The 21096-nt window shown below is 40.4% G+C and overlaps 1 protein-coding gene across 1 annotated transcript; it reads left to right on the top strand.

The window, feature by feature from the left end:
• The first annotated feature begins 423 nt into the window (after positions 1 to 423).
• Positions 424 to 20783, top strand: ACSL5 (acyl-CoA synthetase long chain family member 5). Its single transcript, XM_032695089.1, has 21 exons — positions 424 to 605; positions 9039 to 9224; positions 9765 to 9873; positions 10508 to 10572; positions 10651 to 10752; positions 11085 to 11184; positions 12401 to 12579; positions 13257 to 13289; positions 13490 to 13541; positions 14083 to 14156; positions 14592 to 14669; positions 14876 to 15010; positions 15476 to 15610; positions 15685 to 15780; positions 16319 to 16391; positions 17172 to 17260; positions 17345 to 17461; positions 17897 to 18040; positions 18947 to 19048; positions 19415 to 19486; positions 19932 to 20783. Exons 2-21 carry the CDS (start codon positions 9069 to 9071, stop codon positions 20070 to 20072), a joined length of 2052 nt encoding a protein of 683 aa, XP_032550980.1. The 5' UTR covers positions 424 to 605; positions 9039 to 9068; the 3' UTR covers positions 20073 to 20783.
• Positions 20784 to 21096: the final 313 nt, after the last annotated feature.

Below are 21096 nucleotides of genomic sequence, written 5' to 3'. Positions count from 1 at the left end.
GAGAGCCCCTGCTATAAAGGAGCAAGCTACTTCACAGACCACTTGAGCTGCGAAGGAAACCCAGACCTCAGCGTTTGGACATGTTAAGGAGAGGCCCCTACACAAAGTATTTGGTGAAAAGTATCAGAATATGTTTGCTTGCTCAAAGTGCAATCTAAGAGGCACGTTTTCTCAGTGGAATAAGATTTACGCAGTGCCCCACGCACACTGAGGAAATGAGAGTCCTATTAAAATCCCAAGTGCGCAGCTTTCGCAGGGCTGGGGTGAGCTTTCACAATGTGCTGCTCTCCTCTAGCGCTGTTGCGCAAGAGTTGTATGTTTAACATTTCTAACCAGCTAAAATTGCTCTTTATATTTGATCAGGAATAATTTTTTTTTTACCTTTGAACCTGTTGCAAGGCAGGTTCAAAGGTTACCCGGGTGCAGTGTCGCCTGTTTATTAAAGCCACACACTGATGATTCGGGGCTTAGTCCTGCCCCAGGAGCTGGGGAAGCACCACGGGAGCTGGGGAAGGACCAACTCTTGAACACCCACTTGGAGTTGTAAAGCAGCGAAGGAAGCAAACTGTACCAGCCCCTTCACCCTCCTCCAGCACTCAAGGAAGGTAAGCAAATCCCTCCTGATCACAGCCCATGTTTCTCAAGGACTCAGCTTCCTGCTCCTGCAGAGAAGTACTGCAAGTTGGATAATAGCCTTAATTTGCTTCAATACCTGGATCCAGTGCACCTTTCTTATCACCCTGTGCTCTGTTAAAGGCAACAGCTGTGTGATTGGCTGTAGGTTTTCAAAGCAGCAAGTCTGGGCTCAGGGGTGGCATACAGAGAAATCACAACCTGAGCGAAAACAGCTACCTGCACACTCCCCTCTGCTATAGACTGGCTGGAACTGGAAACCTGCCTACTGTCCAGGCTGAAGCCATTTTCTTATCAGTTTGTTAGTTATGCATATTTAAAGATACAGTGTACAGAGTATCAGTGCCAGGGTCCCATTCAGACTAATGTTTAAAACAGAGTTCCAAAAATACAAGAATCATTTGTTTTCACAGCATCACGGGCAGTAAAAACTTGTTATATCCTAGATCATTTATATGCACAAGTTTATTGGCAACATTTACTGCAATAAGACCTTAACCCCTAACTAAGAACATAGAAGCTGGCTATAATGCCTTTTCTAGTTTTTTAAATGCACAGATCTTAGAGTATTGCACACTAGACTGTCGCCATCGCCTTGGAACAACTGCTTTTTGTAGTTATAGAGATGGAGCCTTCTCCAAGCTCTTGCTTGTGTACAGAGCTGCAGCTTGTGTACAGACCTGTAACAAAGGAGAGGGCAGCAGAGACAAAGATTAACCTGAAATCAAGCTGCAAGAGAACTTGCAAAAAGCATGCTGCTTTTCCAAGCCTATAATTCTTTCCATACTACCTTTCATAAGGAACCCACTTTTGCTCTGAGAAGATCATTTATGTCCCAGTGCAGTTACTGTGCTTTACAAAAGCCAGACACTGCCCTCAAAAAGCAGAGCGGAGCAATAAAGAATGATTATTTTTACAGCATTAAGAAAACAAACCAGAATTCAAAAATCATTCAAATAAAGTGAGCTCACAATTCCCGCAGACTCACAAAATTTAAATCCAAGTTTTGAAGTGACAACAGAGAAAACTGTACCCAGAGACAACACTTCCCCTTCATTTATTTACATCTTCTGCCATTTGTTATGTGTAGAAAGCCTGTTTTGGCATCTTTGCTCATGTTGTGAGGTTTATTACAAAAGCTCATCTTATTCATCCTTTATGCAAACCTTTTGTGATAGTGACAACAGAAATGAAACAACCTGAATTCTGTATACACGTACCCTACCTACTGCTCATCTTAATTTGCTAACGGGTACGAGGGACGCAGGTGTACATTTTATATATAGGTACAAAGAGAACCAAAGATTGAGATATTGATAACTCTGCTTTATTTTTTGTCAGAAAATTACTAACAACAAATATATCTGTGCCTTTCAAAAATCTGGAGTTTCTTCCGATCATTTACCAAAAATGAAGAGCCTCAGCATTTGCATGTCATTTGTTATGCATCTCAGGGAAAGAGTGTCAGCCGTATTCTAATTTATGAGCATTGAACAGAACCAATTATTAAGGAAAAGCTATCCTCCTCAAGGCTTTCCTGTGTGCATCCCTTGATCCAATTTATGTTGGAGCTGTGAGACTCACTGAGTCCAGGCAATACAGTCCAGCCTGTGGACCTCAGCATCAAGCTGGGCACCTGGCAGGCCAGGTAGGAAGGAGCTGTGGGCATGTTCTCTCACACCTGCAGCCAAAGTCAGTGCACCTGAGGTACATAGCATTGCTACCCAACAGCTGATCATAGCAAATTCACTCTTTTTTCTCTTTCTTGTGGAAAATTAACAGTCTGAGGCTAAATATCTGAAAGGGGGAAATCCTCAGAGGGGCACACAGAAAAGGTGATAATGGAGTTGGCTGGGCTGGGTGTGCTTGGCCTTGCTCTCTTTGTCTGTAAGGGGCATTACTTTTCTCTAAGCACAAGCACACCCTGCCTGGCACTGTTAAAGCTGAAGCTCACAACTTCAGTTAAATGCCACAGGAACAGGTCTGGGTAGGCAAAGCCAAAGGCAGAGGAGTTTCACGAAGAAAAAGCTATTTCTTTTTCATCCTCATATAAAATGGAAAATCAGTGAATTAAGCCTCAGTTTCCCAAAAGAATACCTACATTGCTAAATAATGTCACAACTACATGTAAGTTAGCTTTACCTGAACAGTACAGAGTTTACAGCAGCAATAAAACATAATTGCAATTAGTAGGGGCTATGTGTTGTAGCAAGCCAAGGTCCAGGACAGGTTGTATTTTGGATGCAAGTACATGCTATATTAATTCCATTCCAGCTTTATAGTTGGTCTAGCAGATTATTCTGAAATCATGCAGTGCAGAAAAACTTTCAGATAGGCTAAGTGGGAAAACAATTCTAAAATATAGATTAAGGCACTGAAGGACAGGGGCGAAGTTACTGCCTTCCCACCCCTCCAAACCTACTGCAAAATTCCAGTTCTATTAGACAAGCATTAAAGAGAAAAAGGGAAACTGCAACAGCTATAAACTTTTAAACAAAGAAATGCAACTGTAAAACAATAAAGACAATCCTTGTCATACCAGGAAACAAAACTGAAGCTTGAAACATGATTCACTGTTACCTTGTGCAAATAATTGCACCTATGTAAGTCTATAACACAGTAGAAAGAGAGAGGTAGCTGTTTTAGGGGGGAAAAAAGAAAAAGGAAAAAAAACCCACAGCAACAAAAAAAGCCAATACCAAAACCAAATAAACCAAAACCAGCAGAAATCCAACCTACTAGCAAGTCCATTACAGCAGTGTATGAGAAATACTGTACTCAAAGCATTTTGTTGATATTCCAGGCTACAAAGCTCTGCTCAGCTTAATGTACATTCAGCTATAGAGAAAAAATTTCTATTGCTGAGAATACAGCTTTATACATAGAGAAAATAATAGCAAACACATTATGAACAATAAATGGTAAATATAATTTCAAAATATTTTAGTTTACTTTTTATTTAGATTTTCACAAACACATAAACTTCAAGCTATTTTCATCAGCAAACCAAAAAATTAAATAAATTTGTCATGTGCATGTTTAGTTGTTTTTGGTTGGTTGTTGTTTTTTTTTTATTACTTTCATTTTTAACTACTCCAGTTCCCCACACAAGTTACTGCTATTTAAAGCTCCCCTCCCAGCATGCTTTTCCGCTTGCTGATTTATTTAAACTGGGGAGAGGGAACTGGCTGTAGTGTTTAACAGGAGTGTTACCTAATGAATGTTGGTTTGCTACTATGCTGCTAAGGGTCCCACCCTATTTTCACAATGGTAGGTACCTTTAATCACTGTTTCTCAAGTCTGTTTTTGATCTGCAATATTTTCTGTGTAAGTAACAAAGTTATACTTTATTTGTTTTATTGCTCATGCGCTTGCTTGTTATTACTCACATGGGCTTTACTAAAACCAACGTGCAAGCATAGTAATTAGCTGCAGGGTTCAAGATAACGAGTTCTTAAAAGTCTACCAGGAAATCTCTGGTAATGTGCTATCAGTTAGATGTGAACCTTGGGCTGAGTGAAGTTCAGATATACGTTTGCTCTTTGTTGTCCATAATGTAAGTGCTGTAATAATATGAAGTGATAGAAGACATTAGCATCTAGAAGCTTTCAGTGCTACCTTTTCTCTGTGTGGCATCTAAGGTGCCTAATGATAATATTCTAGTTTTCTTAGTTCTATGTGAATTTTCAAACTGAGCTTTAAACTTAGCTCTTTAAACCATGCTCTATCACTACAGATAACTTCCTATTATTACAGTGTTGATTATGCAAGTTTCGCAAGAAGTGAACCTGTATTATCTAACAGGCTGAACAGTAACAGAACTTGCTATACTGCCTATTTTTTAAATTTTAGGAAGTTGAAATGGCTAGTTGAACATGTTTTTGAGTAGGTACATATCTCTCTGAGTAAGTAGCTTTCAAAGAAAAAACCTGATAAAAAAACTATATGAAAACTTGGCTTTTCAATTCATCTGAGAAAATAACTTTTATTAGTAAGTGGTGTCATGATGTTGTTGCACTCCTGATGGAGGGACAGTAATATCCAACATACTAAAATTCCTTATTAGAAAATGACCTTTCTGTTTAAGTTTACTGGAAGCCAAAGTTCAATAGGTTTCATAAGTAAGGCTTAGAAACCACAGAGCACTTCCTGTAAGTAAGTTACTGAGGCCTCATCCTTTCCCACCTCTTAGCAGAGCTTCTCAGCTAAGATCAAAGGGTGCTTGAACTGTTTGGCTGTGACTCTCATAAGAGGTACTCTAAAAGCAAAGCCTAACTGAAGCATATCTGGGGCTTAATGCAGGTTACTGAGCATTTTGCTTGTGGTTTTTGCTCGGCTCTTTTCAGCACTCACTGCTGAGCTTTTGTGCTTTAGCTTCTGTCTGGATGCTAAAAGTTAGATTTTCCTAAACCCTCCAGAACACGAGACTTCTTGCTGCAGCTGGAGGAAGATGGGATATATTGCTTCCAAGGAGTCAGAACTGGCACAGTGGCTCACATCTGCAGGATGACACCAGGCAATGGCTGCACTGTGTAAGCAAATGGAAAGAGTGAGGTACTGGTGGTCAGCTAACGAATTAGTGACCCCAGTGTAGGTGGTTGTAGTCTGCTCTTCCTGCTTGGAAAGAATCAGTGTTACCTCACTAATGTTGACAAACACGTTGTCATGATCACCTCAGAAGTTTAGACAAACTTGATACAAAGAATTCTAGATTACAAATGTAATTCTAGAAGACATTGTCCCAGGCAGTGCATGACTATTGCTTCTGAAATCATGCAAGTATCAGAGGTTGTTTTATTGTCTGTAAAGAACAATTGCAATGGAGATAACACTGATTTCTTTCTTCATATTTATGGGCTTGAAAATACAAAGCTCAGTCACTTTTCAGTGGAGAGAATCTCCTCGCTTGGAGAGCACAGAGAATATAATTCCTTCTAGCTTTAGATGGGGAGCTACAGCAGAAATGAGAATGTGTACTTCTGAACTCAAGGCTGTAAATGATATCACTGTAATCTTTTCTGATAAAAACTAAGCCTTTGTACTCTGGAGCCTAATGCATCTTATCCCTGACCATTGATCAGGGTGGACAACCTAAGTACATTTTCAGCTGTCCAGCATCCTATTCCACAAGAGGCTTAACAGGTGGTTCGAGGCATCCTGTGCATTTTGTATCTGGGAGCTGAGTCTTTCAGAACTCTGGGGTTTCAAGCACTCCACTTCTGACACCTTCATGTTTAAAAGCAACTGGTTCACAGACTTGCCCTTGCAGCAGAAGCTGCTGTCTGTCAAAAAGGCTCTGGCTTTGTTTTGTGCTGCACTGAGTTGAGTTTTCCCTAAGTTCATACAGATCAGGTATTATCTATGCACAGGGCAGTTGGATTTGTGGGTTAAACTCCGGTCGTAGCTGTTTCACAGGACAGATCTAGGCTGTTCTCCTACCATGGACAGGAAACTGCCAAGTTCAGACTCCTGTCCTCTCTCTGGGTCTTCTGCTTTGAGGGCAGTAGGATTAAGTGGCTTTTGGAGGATACCAGTGGTGATAAACTAGCAGTAACTTGGATTTGACAAGTAGTTACAATAGAAGCTCTACACATAGGAAACAACTGCCCTAATTCTGGGAATTCAGACAAATTTGCTGACGTGTCTTGCCACAGCTTGAATAAAACACCCTATGTGCCTTGATAGAAGTGACTAAAGCCCATTTGTGGAAGCATGGTTGGAAAGTAAAAGCAAAACACTGTCACTATTCTATTAATAAAATAAGGGAATTGAAAATAGTTTTTCAGATGAAAAGCATTTTTTGTGTATTGCACAAAACACAGATCTAGGTATCTGTGCTTTTTGACATAACACTAACGTCTGTATCTTTAAAGGATGTTAGGTTTTGACTCCTGCATATATAGTCTCATTCAGTGCTATAAGTGGGCTAATGAAGACAGTTAAAAAAAAACCAAAAAAACCCCAAACCAACCAAAAACCAAATGCTGGAAGCAAATGAGCATATAATACTTCCCAAGCTTTAGAGAGAAACTTGTCAACAGGTCTTTCTTTAAATTAAAAAATCATTTGGCTTATAACTGAAAATCATTTTTAACTAGCTGTAGGCATGCTGATTAGGCTACACTGGGGTTAGACTACTGCCTGGTCTTTCTTTCTCCCTATGCAAGAGACTTGTGTAAACAATTCAGAACCTGAAGGCAAAAACTTTGCTGCATTTAGTAATAGCCTCTTGTTGAGGTGTTCTCTCTGAACTTTGAGTTCTTTGCTCCAAGCATCATTATCCTTCAGGCCTTGATGCTCAGTCTTCCTACATGTCTTGGTACAAACTGCCTTGCATGTGAGTCAGTGAGAACATGAGGATACCCCAATGGAAAAATTTACAATGACTTATCTACTGCTGCATGGAGCATTTGGGGTTAGTGGGTTCTGTGATCCATACCACAAAAAGGTCAGACAAGTGTCTTCAGTGAAGTTTCTACCAAATAAGTCCATATAATAGACAGCAGGTATTTGTAACAACTGCACTGATCTGTCTGACTAGGCACTGTTAATGCTAAGCAGCATAAATAAGTTATAGTGGAGGACTTGGTGCTATAGATATAATCCCCAGTTTTGTTTCTTACCTCTAGCATGATACTCTAAAATCAACCAATCCTTTATGGCTTCTAGGAAATTGTCTCAAAATTACTATTAAAATGAGCAGATGAACACACTTCAGTCATTAAAACCAGTACAGTTGTACCTGTGATCTCTGGTTACCTGTATATACCTCTATTCTCTCACTGTTGATTGAAAAATTTCATGTCCAGGGAAGAGTAATGTGAAATGTACAGAATGCAAATTCCTTTTGACAATCTGGAGATGGGAAAAGACTGGAAAAGGGACCAAACTGGTTGCTGCTACTCAAAATTTAGAGGAGTTTGAACATGAGTATTCTGGTATCCCTCTAAAAAGATGTGAGAATAGATCTGTCAAGGTCTAGAAAAGGTCTAGAAAGCTTCCAACATTCAAATGGTGCAAGTGTGATTTGCTTTGTCACTTGGATCTAGTAGTGGGCTCTGAGTTAAAGGAATAAAGCTTGGATATCCAACTCCTCATGCTGGAGAATGGAGATGCCTCTACCAAACTGCCTCAGTGCTTGTGCTATAAAAAAGTGACCTGCTCATGTTACCAAAAGAGGAAGTGGCTGACTCACACCATAAGCCAGATACAGTTTAATCACCTACAGAAAGCTGCTTGCTGACTGCTTGGGTTACAAGGCCAGATGAACGGTTCATGATATCATGAAGAGCAGCTGATTGCCAAATTCTGTCTTCCAAACTGAGCAGTGCTAAACCTAAACTGCTAAGTAGCTTTGCCCTGAATGTAAATTTAATCAGCAGACCTGCTTTTAAGGTTTTCTTTTTTCCTCCAGGCTCAATTGATAAGGCCCAAAGGAAGGGTGTGGAGATGGGTGATATGCTGTGCTACAGAAAGAATAAGTTCGTGCTCCCATAGGTTTAATATGCTCAATGACAGGAACTGTCCATCAGTAGAGAGTCCCAAGGGCAATTTCTACCTTTCTTGCTGTAGCACAATCTTTTTGGGCTCTCAGTACATGAAGCCAAGGCCAGGAGTTTTGAAGGGCACATGGTAACCAAGGTTTAGAGTAGAAAAGAGGACTGGGGAGTTGGTATTTCTCAGATATGTAGGTGATATGCATTTGGCAGCTTGGACTTGATGACAAGCCTCTGAGGTACCATTTCTTATCCAGATGATGAGTGGGCAAAGCATGTCTTTTCACACCAGAGAACACATTAGGACTGCTAATTAACACAGATATGGGTAATCTAACTCTGGTCACTCTGGGCTCAAAGCCCCAGATTCTGACTTTGGGCCCTGGCTGAACTTACTGATGGTTTGTAAAATACCTTCAACTTCCTTGGAATTATAGTTAAAGGGTAACTGGAACTCATTGCTTCAGGATGCCTGGTATTCTTCTAGTATGGGGATTTAGTTAGTTGCTAGCTAAATATTGAGGAGTTTTCTTACTTCCACTGTGCACATGATTGAACTGTTGGCCTTTTTTGGTTATACTTATTTGGGAAATGACATACTGGTTTTCCCCAGGCAGATTTTTTTACTCTTGAATAGAAGTAATCTGTTCCTTGTGTGACTTCATCGGACTTCAGTTTTTTTGTGGAAGTGGATGCAGCATAGATTAAGATTTATGGGGACAGGTGACTTGAGATCTCTTAAGAGGCTTAAAACGTTGCATAAGCATGCTTCATAATTGTACCAGGACTCTTCAGGGGCAAACTGCTGAAATGATTTGCAGTATTGCTTAACAAGCTACTTAAGTAACCATGGCTCATGGGTAGTTAGAGCTTCTAACTCAAGTCTACTAAACCTCCTATTTATTTCAGGTTCAACTCTGGCTCCATTGATCCAGCACAATGATCTGGATACTTCAAGTATTATTCTCACCGCTCCCAACACCAGCATTGATTAGTCTTATTGTATTTGGATCTGTCATCTTCCTGTGGGTAGTAAGCAGGCCAAAACCTGTTTTGCCTCCTGTTGACTTGAACAAGCAGTCAGTAGGAATTGAGGTAATACTTTCTTTGCTTGTAGGCATGGTCTGATTTGGAGCTTAATCTGAATACTGATCCATTCTGCCTGTGGGTGCCAGTGGAAACTCTCCTGTCTGACATACACAGCCTCCTCTCCCAGGTGTACAACTCAACAGTATGGTGGGAAGAAGGGAAGCCTTAAGATGCTAAGAGTGAGAAACAGCACCTCCTGCCAATAGGTTTAGATAGGCTTTTTACCAGATGGCCTTGGCTGTCACTGACTTATTCCTGTATTTTAAAGCACTGCATCAGCTTAGAAGCTGGTGCTGTACTTCTTGTAACTAGACAAGTGGTAGCACTCAGTCCTAGTCAATAATAACCTGTAATCAAATGTTAATGTAGGCCATCTAGAAAATTCCTCTGCATATGACTGAGTAGATCAAAATCAGGAAGGAAAAAGACCTCCCTAACAATGCAATGCTATTGAAATGGTTTAAAGGGCATTGTTCAGACAATGGCTGAGGAATGAATGACATTTCATCTGTTCTGCACTTTTTCATGACCATGCTCTGTTCCTAGGGAGGAGCCAGAAGAAGTGCACTCTTGACAGATAATAACCTGCTTTCTTATTACTTTGAAGATGGTAAAACCTTGTATGAAGCTTTACAGAGAGGACTATATGTTTCTGGTAAGCTTTGTATCTCCTAGTTAGTACTTGTCTATTACAAGTAAATAAGTTTTTTCCTTGTGTCTTGGCTGTGGTAAAATTCAGACTAGCAAAAGCTTTTCTCGCCTTCTGTGGGGTGGAGAGACAAGTGACCACGTCTCTCCTTGCCCCAATTTAGCTGTAGTCTTAGTTGGCAAATTGGGTGGGAATAAACATCAGAAGCTTAAGGTGGTAGAGTTCAGTCAAGAGTCAGCAGATACTAAACATCAGAGGAATTGTGGGGGGGAACACCTCTGCTTTATCTTACCATGTGGGTTTTACTTTAAAATTACTGCCTGTTTACAACAGATATGAATTTGTGCACATGTCACTATGCATGGAAATATGTGATAGCTTGCAAGCTATTTCAATCTCATATGGGTTCTGAAATGGGAAAATATCACCAGATCTTTGAAGTATTGCCTGTAAGGATAAAGCCAGCAGTCTTACAATCTTGGTTTGGGCAGAGTGTTTAACTATGGACATTGTCCTTCTACGTTCTGTGCAGTTAGCTGGATGACTGATGGAAAATATTTCCCACTTTAAGTGTTGTATTGAAGTGTTATGCACCTTCAGTACTGAGCTTTGAAATTGTTTTTCTGAACTCTTCCATTAGGAAATGGTAACTGTCTAGGCTACAGAAAACCCAAGCAACCTTATCAGTGGCTGACATACAAACAGGTGAGTATAGTAAATGATAGATGACTTAATTTGAGACACTGTCTTGTAACACTAAAGTGGGGAAAAACTATCTTACAGGTTTTAGACAGAACTCAATACTTGGGATCAGGGCTTCTGCAAAAAGGATGCCAACCATCAACAAACCAATTTATTGGCATTTTTGCTCAGAATAGGCCAGAGGTAAGCAACAAATAGTATATTCTTTCCCACAACATTCTGACACCTTGGGGTGAGAGGGCGGTCTGTATTTAAATAGCTTGAGGCCACATGAGGAACAATCACAACTTTTTTTCCTTCCTGGTTCCCTTTTTACTGGCTGAGCACATACCACTCCAAGCATGCAATACAATGATCTTGAACTCTCACTACTCTGATTCTCATGGATGTGCTCCTCACATAACTCCCCCCACTACTGAGTGCATGGGGGATGCAGTCAAGATGTATGAAATCTGTAGGCAATCCTGTCTTGAGAGTTGCTAGTTTTCCTTAGCTGTGCTGTTTTCTCTCTTCAGTGGACCATTTCAGAGTATGCCTGCTACACCTACTCAATGGTTGCTGTTCCACTCTATGACACTCTAGGGGCAGAGGCCATTGTATATATTGTTAACAAAGGTAAATATTGACTTCCATTCTTTCATAATGACTTTTCTAAGAAACTTCATTTTGAGAGGGCTAAGTTCAAGGGAATTTGATGTGAAAATCAAAGTAGTTTTAGCCTTACTGCTCTTATACTTTTATAGACACTTAATTTCTTAAATGAAGCTGCTTTGCAGGGCACATGGTTTAATGCCTAGAAGAGTCCAGTGGGATTCCTATGTTTCCTAGTGTCTTGATTGTAAGTCCACAGAAGGACCTGCTGATCCTGTGGACCATTCCGCAATCAGAGTGCTCAACTGTTTGCTATTTGAGGTTTTGAAATCTTGAAATCCCACACTGCCAAACAATCAGACAATGCAGACAGGCTTGCATGCAAATTAAGACTAGATGTGTGTCTCTGATTTAAAGTTATAGGATGAAAAGAGTGGAGGAGGGAAGGGTAAAGATATGCCTAAATCTGTTTAATCTATCTGGTTAGTGCCTGTTGTTCTACAGAAGCAACAACTAACATGCCATCATGGAAGAAGCTGGTAAGGAAGCTTAAATAAATCTTCAGACTTTCTTCCCCCAGTCTTTTGGGAGACATGGGGGAAATAATATGCACTACTGTCACAGTAATCTGGGATCCACCCCATAAACAGGACTTGCCAAACAAAATCCCTTCAACAGTTATGCTGGTGAATCTTGCAAACAGGTCTTGCCTTGGGACTACACAGCTGTGACTTAGTAGTCTAACGGGGAACCAGCATGTTCGGGCAAATCCAATTCCTCTGCCAATTTAAAGGAAAACGCTTTTGTATTGTGTAAAACTCACTTGTACACGTGGGGAAGCTGAGGTATTAACTCCAGAATTTAGCAGCCTCTTTCAACCAGGCCTAAATTTCTTTGGATTTAAGGAAGATGGCTAAACCTAAACAATCAGTGAGGACAATTCTGAAGTCTTATGGTAATACAAAAAATTAAATGCCTGTGTTGAGTGAGAGTGAAGAAATTTCTCTTCAGTTTCTCAGCATTTGCCCTCACTTTGAGCAAACTTAAGATTCTGCCTGTACAATCAGTTGATGATGGTAAGAGGAACCTTCTTAGCACTGTAAGCCAACCACTCAATCCATAGGAACAAATGCAAATGGCTTTAGAACAAACCAATGCTGTGTTCTAAACATATGTGCTTCTGAACTGTCACTGGTCTATCTTCTAAACAGACTTCTGAAACGTAATTTCTTTTCTGTAGCTGACATAAGTGTAGTGATCTGTGACACACCCCAGAAGGCACAGGTCTTGCTTGAGAACTGTGAGCAAAAAAAGACCCCACATCTGAAGATGATTGTTCTCATGGATCTCTTTGATAAAGAGCTCAAGGACAGAGGAGACAAAGCGGGAATTGAAATTCTATCACTGCAGGAGGTTGAGGTAGGTAACTAAAGGCTTCTGCTTGATCTTGCCAAGGAATACCTTGCCAGATAGACATCTTGACCTTCTGTGGCAACAATGACACTTTAATATAAGCGTTATCTGGTTGTCACTCCTGTAGCTTGGATCTTGATGAGCAGTCATTTTGAAACTTGATATATTTAGCCAAATGGTCTTGCAGAGTTCAAACCATTGACTAAAGTTGTGTTCATGTGTTGTGGACAGTCAGTATGCATGAAACTGAAGACTTGCTTAGCTTAATTCATGGTACAGTTGTAACAGGATTTATCAGGGTTCTAAGCTGGCAGTTGAGCCTAACTGAAACTGTAAATTCAAATTAGTGGCTGCTTAGACATCCCAGTATTAGGCTTAATCTTGCATACATGTAAAATATAAGACATATGGCCTATGTCAAACAAAATGAAATATGTACACTCAGGACTTCCAAATTCTTTAAGTAGTTCCGATCACTTTCTGCACACTCAAATTTGTGCTTTCCACAACTGTAGTAGTCAGTTTTTCAGAGTTGTGTGTATTGAATTCAGGAAGACATCTCTCTTTGAATGAGACAGAGCATCAAGAGGCAAAGTAAAAACAAGTGTTGTATTTGAAATAGAATTATCTATTCATCTATTGTTGTTGCACATCTGCTAAGCTATGTTTTTTCTCTAACACAGGAGCTGGGAAAAAACAACATCAGACAACCAGTTGTAAGTATCTCTATGGCACAGTTATAAATTTTGAAAACTAGTCTCTGAAAAGACCTCCTGCCATGTTAGTAGAGGAGACTGGCAGGATTTTTTTCTTTTATGAACCAGAATTCCTGGTTAATCACAGTTTAGGAAATTTATGTAAATACTGATAAGCACCATAATCCTAACACTGACTTTATGTGGCTTTTTCTCTTCAGCCTCCTAAGCCTGATGATCTTGCTGTTGTGTGTTTTACAAGTGGAACCACAGGTAAGATAATATATGGTGATGCTTCCCCACTGGACCAGCCTACCCCTGCAGCTTCCCAGCACAAAAATAGGAAATCCTAAGAATATAAAACAACACATTAGAGCAGTGTCAAACCACTATTGCAGTTTTACTTGGGACCCTGTCACTACAAGTAAACTAAGACAAAGCTTCTTAGAACTGGGGGCAAGAATAGCCAAATTCATGTTGTCTTCCCCTATGAAAAATACAGTCCTAATGTTCAAGAGATTGGTTGTTTACCTGTGTGTGTATTTTGATCCATGGAAGCTAAAAAAAAAAATAAATCTTGTTTCAGCACTCTCTATGCTACTCCCAATTACTCTGCTGTTTCAGTAGCCATTTCCTTTATGTAGCATCTGTAGCTGAAAGTGTTCAAGATGAGGCATATTTGTGAACTCTTAAGACAATGCATGCTGTGACTGAGCCTAGTACCAAAATAGTTCAGACTGAGCCAAACAGAAAATGGAAAACTGACAGCAGAAGCAGTCAGAGCTACAGCTGACTTTGCTTGATGTCTCCAAAGGTGACCCTAAAGGAGCCATGCTGACACACCGAAATGTTGTTTCAAATGCTGCTTCCTTCCTTAGATGCACAGAGGTAAGCTACTTCTAATGGTGATCATCAGAGTATGTCCCTCAGTCACGCAAACAGCTTTTAATGTGGGCACTTTCTGTAAATTATTCACTCACTTTCCTAAGTGCCCATATTTCAATGGGACAATAGTATTGAAAGAACCTTAGTTTAACCTTGAACAAGAACTTCTGTGTAGAAGTTACTCTAGAATGAGTCAGTCCTAGATACCAAGGGTACTAAATAACACTATTATGAGTCTTGCCAAAAGATAAAACTAATTTTGATCTAGTGTGAGAGCTGCAAATCTTGAACACGTGATGGATGAGAGTGAGTTGCTTCAGTCATTTGAAGTGTATTTCAAAGTAGTCAAATTGATCCAAACTTTATCCGCTTTCTACTCAGGAGTAACTCAGGCAGGCATAGGGAATGCTAACCTACTTCTGTTTCTTTCCCCTCTAGGGCACAATTGAGTGTACAAGTTCAGATATCGCCATTTCCTATCTTCCCTTGGCTCACATGTTTGAGAGAGTTGTACAGGTATATACAGATATATACATCTGAGCTTCTATGAATCAAATTATAGTTAAAGATACGATAGCAATCTGTATGTCCTCAAAACCTATTCACAGAATAACTTTCCTACAAGTGGGCACTGAAAATCTTGCTGCTTATCATAGACGAATAATTATGGCTAATGAAGCTAGGAATTACCCTTGACTGAGCTTAGTCTGGTCAATCTTTAGGCCGTGATGTACAGCTGTGGAGCAAAAGTAGGCTTCTTCCAAGGAGACATCAAGCTGCTAACAGATGACATGAAAACCTTGAAGCCAACGATGTTTCCAGTTGTACCAAGACTGCTGAATAGAGTATATGACAAGGTATGTGAGCAATTTTAGCTAAATCATCTTCGTGTTCATATATCCTAGTGAGCATGTTGATTGTGTCATAACGTCACCACTAGTTAATTACTTCTTGGCAGGAAGAATTCTCTAAAATCTTCTCTGAGGACATGGAAAGAGTCCTGGGACCTGGAGTATAAGAACAGTGTATCCAGTCATAACTGGGCTAAGTTTGTTGCTGTTCAGAGACAAAAAGTCTGTTTACTTTTGGAATGCAAATGAAGCAAGTGTAAAGCTAGAAGGATTCCTGTTACTCAAAGCTGTGGCTGCAGTGTGTCAGCAGTAACATGAATAAGTATTGTCTCTGAGTTCATCTCTTAGACATGGCAGCAGTGAAGATAGACCTTAGAACAGTGAAGTAAGATGTGGTGCCTCTTAACAAAGCAAGAACGGGAGGTACAGATGTGAGTTAAACCCAAGAATCACTGATACGTTTCCCTGCAGATACAGAGTGGTGCAAACAGCCCAGTGAAACGTTGCCTGCTAAACGTGGCTGCGACTATGAAGATGGCTGAATTAAAACAGGGCATCATTCGAAATGACAGCATTTGGGATAAGCTAGTCTTCAAAAAAGTTCAGGTAAATTATTCCAAGCGTAAATAAACTGAGCAGTGTAATACTGGAGGATCTGACGGCTTGTATTTCCCTTGTAGGAGACCATGGGAGGAAGAGTGCGTATAATGGTAACAGGCGCAGCCCCCATATCTCCCTCTGTCCTGGCGTTTCTGAGAGTAGCATTAGGCTGTCAGGTAAGCTGAGTTCTCTCTTAAAGTAAGACTTGTTTGATTATGCCCAAATAAGTGCCCAGAGATACAGCTGTGCTCCAGCACAACTTGTTCCTGGGGACGTTGCTGTCAGTCTTGGGTATTGATTGACAGGCTGCTTCACTGAAGTTTAGTGTAACAGGAAAAAAATTCTGCAGAGCTGACTTTGAACTACACTACCAAAACACTATGCTGTGGGCTCTGGGAAGAGAAATAGAGCAGCAGAAATAGGAACATGCAGCCCTCAAATTCAGGCAGCTACCTCTGAGCTTTGTGGCTTATTCTGACAGTCGATGAGCTCCCAGTGTAGCACATTTGAGAACAGAAAATGAGGTGACCAAAGCAACGTTTGGATAGGTGAACTTAAACACCTGGTTACACCAGTTAGATCAAGATACCTTAAAGGCTAAGGTTGTATTGGCTTCCTTCCTAAGAAGAAGATTTGAGCATGGGCATAGTTGAAATAGAGCTCTTTCACACCAAGGACGTGACGTTCAAGGAATATTAATCCTTTCTCACACAGATCTTTGAAGCTTATGGCCAGACTGAATGCTCAGCTGGATGCACTTTCTCAATGCCTGGAGACTGGACAACAGGTAAGGCAGCTAGGACTTGGACAGTCTCCCAGAGCTGTCAACAGAAAGGGGCACTGAAGCCTAGATGCATTACTGGTTTTAGTTTAATTAAAATTAAATCATAGGTACATAACTTCAAAGTTACTCTTGGTAGCAACAATCACCTGTGTGCTTAATAGGTACCAAAATTCTTGACTCAAGTAGATGAGGATCCCTTGTGTAAAGTAACATAGGTCAGATTAGACCCTGTCCCAGCATACAGGAAAGGAATATACAGAGCTGAGCAAACTGAACAGGGACTTCACAAATGGCTTTAAGGAACTAGCTTTATCTCCAAAATTGCATGTTTTACTCAAATAATTATATCTAAAATATTAGACATGATACTTGACTATTTTCCTGAAGGACTACCTGACTTTGAAGATTTAGCTTTAATCTTGCCAAGGCTATTTTTAATATATTCTAAATTCAAGCTCAAGTCATCATCTTTGGGCCCACGTAACTGCAGAGCATAATGAGAATGAAATGGAAATGAATACCAGGGTCTATAAGGGATTCCTGTGGTGGCAAATGTGGTTTGGGGTAGGTCTGGTTGATTACACCAATAATGCTCTAAGCATTGAGACTTACCTGTTACTTGTCCTGCATTAACTGTCTGAAAACGGCATTTCAATAACTTTTGTGAACATTTGATGTCAGATTCCTTTTAACAATACTGGTTCTTGCTAAAGCAGTGAACAAAGCCATAAAGTATCTAGTATTGCTGCAGTCTTTTTTTTTTTTTCTCCCCCCTCCTCTCAGGCCATGTTGGAACCCCTCTGGCTTGTAATATTGTAAAACTAGATGATGTGGAAGAAATGAGCTACTTCTCTTCTAACAATGAAGGCGAGGTAGGCACCATCTCCTGTGCATGTCAGGAAATACTGAAACATAAGACTTGGTGACTAACAATGTTCTGTGCTTACTTACTACAGGTCTGCATTAAAGGACCAAATGTGTTCAAGGGTTATCTGAAAGACCCTGAGAAGACAGCAGAAGCACTTGACAAAGATGGCTGGCTCCACACTGGAGACATAGGGAAGTGGTTGCCAGTGAGTAACTGTTTAATACAAACTGTCCCTTGGATGTGAATCCCTGTTAGTTTACAGTAATCTCAAAACATGGCATTCTAGGATAAAAGCCTTTATAGTTTATCATTCATCAAGTAACTCCAGGCAAAGTTCCAAAGACCAATTAGGTTACGAGATCTCAAATAACACCTGTTAGGCCCATAGTTAAGACTATTCTTCACTGTAGAAGTGACGTAACGAGGTGTCTTGGTTTCTGTCAAAGGAGAAAAAAGGAGCTGTCTAATCATGTCCCGAGCTAACTGGAGAAATTAGACAAAGTGCCCATTCTCTCAACAGAACGCAAAGACCAGTAGTAGACTAGCATGTGCCTTTCATACAACAAAGCAAAGCCTGTTTATCTTATTATATAAGCAAGACAGAGACTTGCAACTAATCACCTCCACTTTTAACTTCTAGAATGGAACGCTGAAGATCATCGACAGGAAGAAGAATATATTTAAACTTGCACAAGGAGAATACATTGCTCCAGAGAAGATAGAAAATGTCTATGTTGGAAGTGGTCCTGTAGCCCAGGTCTTTGTACATGGGGAAAGCCTGAGGGTAAGTGATGTTAGGCATGAGCATCCTGCAAGATTCCTCCCACAGTGTGTTCTGGATGATTAGGGCACAAATATATGCATGTACAAGAGTTCTTAAACAAGATCTGTTCCCAAGAGTACCATGTTTATAGGAATATGCTTTCAGACCTATAGACTTCCCAATTGACAATTGGCATCAAGTTGCATGCTATGTAAAGGTTAATTACATACTTGTATGAGATTAGCATGTTAGGTCAGTTCTGTACAGTTTAGAATCATAGAATAATCCCCTGTGCAATGAGCAGGGACATCTTCAACTAGATCACATTACTCAGAACTCCAGCCAGCCTGACCTTGAATGTTTCCAGGGATGGGGCATTTGTCATCTCCCTGGGCAACCTGTGCCATTGTTTCATGACCTTAATTGTAAAAAATTCCTGACATCTAGTCTAATTTTACTGTCTTACATTTTAAAATCATTATCTCTTGCCCTATTGCAACAGGCCCTATTAAAAATTTGTTGCCATCTTTCTTACAAGCCCCCTTTTAGTACTGAGAGGCTGCAATAAGGTCTTCATGGAGCCTTCTCTTCTCCAGGCTGAAAAACCCCAACTCTCACAGCCCTTCTCCGTAGCAGAAGTGTTTCTCCATTCCTTTGCCACAGGTGCCACCAATGGTAGCAGAGGCCAGTCTTAAATTTATAAACTAGCCAGAAGTAATTGTTGGAGCATTCAGCACATGTGACAAACAGCACTAGTACTTCAATTATTGCTGTCTCATCTCTCAGCGACTTGAAAGTCCTTGGAGCTACCTTTGAAACTCTGAAAATGGATGGGGATGTAAATGTGAAACACTGTTCACAATCAAGTTCACAAAGACATTTAATATGCCTTATCTTGCTCTCAGCATGACTTCCACTTGTTTTCAGTCTTTTCTAATAGGTGTAGTGGTTCCTGATCCGGAGACGCTTCCAGAATTTGCAGCAAAACTGGGAGTAAAAGGTTCCTACGAAGACCTCTGCAAAAATCCTGTGAGTGGCTTTGTTTTTAGTAGGTTAGAGACAGAATTTAATTCTGAAATCCAATCTTGTGTTGCTCTGACTTTGTTCTATCCACCCTTTTTTGTAAATCAAACTGCTTTAATGCTGGGCGAGTCATACAAGCAGCCTTACAGCGAAAACTGGAACTGAGTATAGGTATCTCTTGATGTTTCAAGGGCTATTGCTGCTTCTTTTACAATGAGAAGATAGACATGATCTTGCAGTGGTCTTAATATGGGATGAATGTTGGAATATGTATTCTTGCCAGTTCTCCCTGACTGGGCAATGGTTATGGTCTTGAGTTGCAATTACAAAATGGCAGCTTTATCCAGTCTGCTTCTGCTCTTTTTCTTCCAGGCAGTGAAGAAAGCTATTTTAGAAGATATGATCAAACTGGGGAGACAGGCTGGCCTTAAATCCTTTGAACAAGTGAGTCCCTTCAAATCCTGCTTGTCACAAGCACTTGTATGGCTAATACAATGGCTGGGAAGTCCTAATTCCTGATACCGACTGTGCCAGGATGGGACCTAAGGCCACTGCTCCCAATAGCTGACTGAAGCAGTCAGTGAAATGTTGACTGGCTGCAGGTCTCTTGGCCAATGCTCCTCTCTTGACCAAGAGACCAGTGGCTGTACAGGGCAACAGTAGCAATTTGCCATGAGATGGAGTGGAGGTTCACAACAGGCTGCAGGGGCTGTTCTGTAGTTTCACCCTCTTGCTGTGTCAGCCAAAAGCAGTTTGACTTCCATCAAAAAACAGTTTATTTACTGGATCTCTGGGACTGGAATTCTTGCACTGAGCTCAAGGAAGCTGGAAAGAACTGTTGTCTTCTAATTATGTGAGTGTCATGTGCTAAATTATTTTCCTTTAATAGGTTAAAGATCTGTACATTCACACAGAGATGTTCACTGTAGAAAATGGACTCTTGACACCAACAATGAAGGCAAAGCGACCAGAGCTTGTTAAAGTCTTCCAGGACCAGATTGAGGCCCTCTATTCATCTGCACAGGAATAAGTGGTCAGTTTAATTTAAACTGCATGGAGTATCCAAATAAATCTGTGACACTACGTGACCTATGGAGAACACAGGCATACAGTGGAGGGGAGCATGGAGAACTCAAATTTATTTGTTTCTGGTATTCTGGAAAAATGACTTTTGGATGAAGATGGATATAGCATAACTGACAACTGACAGTGTCACATCCTGCAGGACTAAGAACTGGCTGTCTAGGCCAAGCCAGAACTTTAATCTTCCTTGGGCTGTGACTGAAGTACAAAAACATGCAAGAGCCTCAGACTTTAAAAGACAGCTGTATGCACTTCTCATTGTCAAAAGCAAATCTTGTTTTCCTGCTCAAACTATGAACTCCATTGTGACCTGTTGTGGATTGATCTGCAATCAGACTGAACACGATATGAATTGAAGATAACATCTGTTCAGCAAATACAGAAGTGAATTTCCTGTTCCTAGCCCTGGACCACATGGTACAGGTTGCTTCTAATGAAAATAAGTAATTTGGCATCAACTGGTTTACAAAGGACATGCGGCTACAGCAAACATAGTTTATACTCTAGTATGGGAGGCACTGGATCAGTTTTTGCACGTTTTCAAATGAAATGGCAGTGTTAAAGATTTTTCACTTTTCAATTTGAGCCTAGGAAAACTTTTGCTGTCAATCCTAAGGATATAGGTTGCAATAAATTGTAACTGCACAATCAAACTAAAGCCTGTGTGAATTACTTGTTTATCTGCTGCAACCAGATTGTCAGCAAGGTTTACTGCTGCCTGGTTCTGTATGGCTGCAGCTGGAACACAACTGCTGCAGAATGCTAACTTTTTCCCTATGCTGTCACTGGTCAGCCACAGTTCAAGCCATGAGGAAATAAGGTAGTGTAGTCCAGATGTTGCTCCTCTACTCAATTTTCTTTTCCTTGTAGTAAGGGAATATATGCCAAAGTCCCCAAGTTCATTGTTTCTGCTGAGCCTATCAGGTAAAATAAAGTGTCAAATATTTTCTTGGGCTAAAGCTGCTGATTCA

The sequence above is a fragment of the Chiroxiphia lanceolata genome, chromosome 8 (assembly GCF_009829145.1).
Source record: "Chiroxiphia lanceolata isolate bChiLan1 chromosome 8, bChiLan1.pri, whole genome shotgun sequence".
Lineage (NCBI taxonomy): Eukaryota > Metazoa > Chordata > Aves > Passeriformes > Pipridae > Chiroxiphia > Chiroxiphia lanceolata.
The sequence above is the reverse complement of the archived record's forward strand: the minus strand, read 5'-3'. Positions and strand labels throughout refer to the sequence as shown.